General features: G+C 35.2%; 1 protein-coding gene across 1 annotated transcript; it reads right to left on the minus strand.

Moving 5' to 3' along the window:
* Window positions 1–239: 239 nt before the first annotated feature.
* On the minus strand, window positions 240–2,628 carry LOC141679655 (uncharacterized). Its single transcript, XM_074486097.1, has 6 exons — window positions 2,319–2,628; window positions 1,607–1,821; window positions 968–1,210; window positions 714–892; window positions 524–635; window positions 240–437 (listed from the first exon to the last, which is right to left on the minus strand). Exons 1-6 carry the CDS (start codon window positions 2,626–2,628, stop codon window positions 240–242), a joined length of 1,257 nt encoding a protein of 418 aa, XP_074342198.1.
* Between the last annotated feature and the right edge of the window lie 1,675 nt (window positions 2,629–4,303).

The following is a 4,303-nucleotide window of genomic DNA, read 5'->3' on the forward strand; positions in this document are numbered from 1 at the left end:
TGCAAATACTATGTCAAAATATGAACACGGAAAACGATATATGTCCGTGTGACCGTGAGATAGATAAGTTTACCTAATAGGCACTGATAAGGCTGCTGATCGGCAAACACATCACCTTTTTCTGGTCCCAACTTAAGCTTGGTCTTCATTGGAAGTTTATCGGGTTTAGCTCCAACCATGTGGTATTCCTTGAGCAGGTCCATCAGATACTTCTTTTGTGAGATGAAGAAACCACTAGCTTACCGATGGACCTCTAAACCAAGAAAGTAATTAACAGCCCTAAGGTCTTTCATGTGAAAATTGCTAGCTAACATGTGCTTGATTACATCAATTTTTTGTTCAGGGTCACCAACAATCAATAAATCATCAATATAAATGAGGATAAGAGTAATAAAACCACCTTCGACTTTTGTCAACAAACTATAATTAGCCTTGGACTGTTTGTAACCATCCTCGTCAGTTTACTAAACCAACATCGTGGAGCCTGTCATCAACCATACAAACTCTTGATTAGTATACAAACGAATCTACCACCAGAAATTCCAGTATGCACAACTTGCAAATCTCCTCCAATACGGCTACCCAGACCAGTGTACCCTTGTGGCAACGACATGTACACCTCATCCTCCAAATCACTATATAAAAAAGCGTTTGTAACATTTATTTGAACAGCAAACCAGTTTTATATTGCATCAACTGCTAATAGAGTACACATTATAGCCTTTTTCACAAATGGGGAAAATGTCTCCCTATAATCAAAAACCTCTCTTTGTTTACATCCCAATATCACTAATCGACTCTTAAAATAATCAACAGTACCATCTGGCTTAAATGTGGTTTTATACAACCATTTACAGCCAATGGCCTGCTTCCCAAGAGGCAAGGTAGTTATCTGCGAAGTACCATTTCGTTCTAAAACGTCTAACTCAGAATTCATAACATCAATCCAATATTATTGTCTAATAGCCTGTTTGAATGAAGTAGGATCAGTTGCAGTAGTCAGATATGTCAAGAAGCAAGAAAATTGACCATCAATTGTCTGGCTGATCACATCACATTGAGCAAGATTTGTGGCATAATCATCAAGCCATACTGGATCTCTTTTCAGTCTATTAGACCTTCTAGGATGATCAGAAGAATGAGTGGTAGGCATATAAGAAGTAGAAGGAGAAGTATCCTGATTAGTTTCAGAAGACGTGATAGAAGCATCCTGAGAAGAGTAACAATAATCAAAGTCCCAAACAATATAAACAGAGTCAGGCATTGATAAAGGTAATGGTTGCAGATAATTTTCCTTGGATACTATCTTATTGTAAGGAAAAATTGATTCCTAAAATATAACATCCCTCGAGACCAAGATCGACTTGTCAATCAAAGACAACAGACGATAACCTTTTTGTGTACATGGATAACCAATGAACAAACAAGGAGTGCCCCTATGGTGAAATTTGTCATGAGTAATTGTGGTATTACCAGCAAAATCCAAACAACCAAAAGCTTTGAAACTATCAAAATCTGGTGGTTTCTTTTACAGGACTTCATAGGGAAAAATATACTGCAGAACTGAAGACAATAATCAATTTTTGATATAAACAGAAGTGAGTACACACTCACCCCAATGCTCAAATGGAAGTCCTGATTGCAGTTTCAATGCCCTAGCTATTTCCAGAATATACCGATGTTTACGCTCAACCCGAGCATTTTTTTGCGGTTTGTAAACACACGAGGTATGATGTATCATGCCAGATTCATTGTAGAATTGAACACATGCCTTGTCCTTAAACTCAAGGGCATTGTCTGTGCGTAAGATTTTAATCTTACCTGAGAATTAAGTGTCGATGTGATTAACAAAGCATTGCAAAACAGCCGGAAACTCATATTTATTTGACAAGAAATGAACCCAAGTCATTCTGGAGCAATCATCTACCAATGTTAAAAAGTATTTGTACTTAATTCTTGTACAGACCCTGTATGGTCCCCAAGTGTTCGCATGAACACGATCAAAATAATGAGAAACATGAGATGTACTAACATAAAATAGAAGATTAGTGAATCTAGCCATCGGGAAAATCATACACACCTGATCAGTTGAACAAGTAATTCAATCCTTGAGCTGAGGTATACGTTTTATCTTAGCTGCTGGAGCAAGGCCAAGTCTATTGTACCAAAGCTCATACGCATTTTTACAGACTTGAGACTCAGTTGCTCCATAGGCAATGTTATTGCATACTTTCTCACTTCCAGATCTCAGATAATACAATCCATTATGTAAAAATCCCACTTCTTGCACTTCATATGTGACAGAGTTTTGAACATACACTTATTCGGATTGAACATTACATGACAACCATTGTCATGAGCTAACTTATGAACTGACAACAAGTTATGATTGAATTTTGGAACATACAAAACTCCCATCAGCTTTAATCCATTATCAAGCATTATATCACCAATGTGTGTAATAATAACATTATCTCCAGTAGGTAATTTGATGGTATAATAAGCAGGTGCCAAATTAACATTTGTCAATAATGTCAAGCATGTTGTCATGTGACCTGTGGCACCAATGTCCACTATCCATTCTGTTGAAGCATACTCAGCATTGTTACACACCATCAAGGTAGACATCATTCCTGAAAAAGTAGATCCATATCCTCCATCCCTCTATGTATATGCTGACTTCCGGGTAGAAATTTTAATATATGTTCAAAATATTTTGATGTCAATAAAACATTACCAGCATTACTGCTACCAGGTTCTCCCAAACTGCCAGTTTCATCACTTTGGGCATCACAACTCTATGCTACATTCACCATTTGTCCACCTTTAATTTGGTTCCATTTTCCTGGTGGTCCTGAATTATTTCCATTCTGACTAATAGATCCAGTTCTCTTATATTTATTATGCCAGTTTAGATATCTAATCAGCCTCTAACAATCATCACGACCATGACCTTTTCTTCCACATTCAGGACATACATTGAATGTGTCAGCATTAGTATATGTTTTGCTGCACATAGCAGTCACGTCATATCCAACATTATTAAGAGCAATTCTTTTTTATTATTCTTATTGAATCACAGAGCACGCCATTTCCACAGTTGTAAGTGGATCAAACATCAAGATATGACTTTTTGGTGCATCATAACAATCATCTAATCCATTGAGAAATTGAAACAATTGAGATTCTTGTTTCTGAACATCTAGGGCTCTAAAGAATGACCTAATTTCATCACTGACAATACTAATCACTGGTAACACAGTCATCACATCAATTTCTTCCCAAATTAAACTCAACGATGTATAATACTCTACTAGAGTTGAACATTTTGTTTAACACTAAGCAAATCTTTACTAAATTTATACTTTCGTGAACCATTCGTTAACTGAAAACATTGTTCTAACAACTTCCATACTGTAATAACTGGGAATTTCGCAATATAATTAAGTGAATAAAGTATAATTTCAGTGGTGTGATTATAAATTATGTGATTAAGTGATTTTGATGGTCAGTTGTCCTTATTGTATAATAGTATCTGGGAGCGTAGATAGATGCGTTCCAATCTAAAGAGTCAGCTAGGGGGTTAAGCTGTGTTATCGGGCCGTCAGGTAGAACGGAACTCGTCTTAAAAAAGGATTAAAGTGTTTAAATGTGAAATATGTGTTGATATGTGAAAAGGAATGTTTAAGTGAGAATTATGTTCTAGTGATGTGTCGGTTAGTAAAGATAATTGATTGTGAAGCGTAAATAAAACGCTGAGCGTCGGGTTGTCAGGTCCAACGTGATCTGATACGCGAAAAAGAGAAATAATAATAAAAATGAGAAATTGTAAGGTCAAATATGAGTTGTGATATATGGATATATATGTGCTTGCTTTCCTGTATGCATGATTATGTGATCTATCGATTTTAAATGGATATAAGGGATTTATTTGGATTAAAATAAGGTTTATTGAACCTTTATACATTTTTATAAAATTATTCGAGAATGGTCAAGGCATGAAATTTGTTTGGTTATCTTCAAAATAGTCCTAGTGACTTTCTAAAAATGATAAATGGATTTATTTCGTGATCGTTGCATTTTAAAATGATTTTAAGGAGTTAAAATGCTATTTTCAGCATAATCTTGTAAAATCCGTATTTAATCAACCATTTGCTCAAAAATTATTCTAAAGATATGGCTGGAAAGATAATTTTGAGATCTACGTTTTAAAATTTTTATCCTTTGCATTCCCATCTTTTCCGAGAGGGTTGTTCATTTATCAAAAATATTTTTAGAAATTGGAATTAAAGAATAATGGGAA

This window comes from Apium graveolens, chromosome 8 (assembly GCF_009905375.1).
Source record: "Apium graveolens cultivar Ventura chromosome 8, ASM990537v1, whole genome shotgun sequence".
Taxonomy (NCBI): Eukaryota; Viridiplantae; Streptophyta; class Magnoliopsida; order Apiales; family Apiaceae; genus Apium; species Apium graveolens.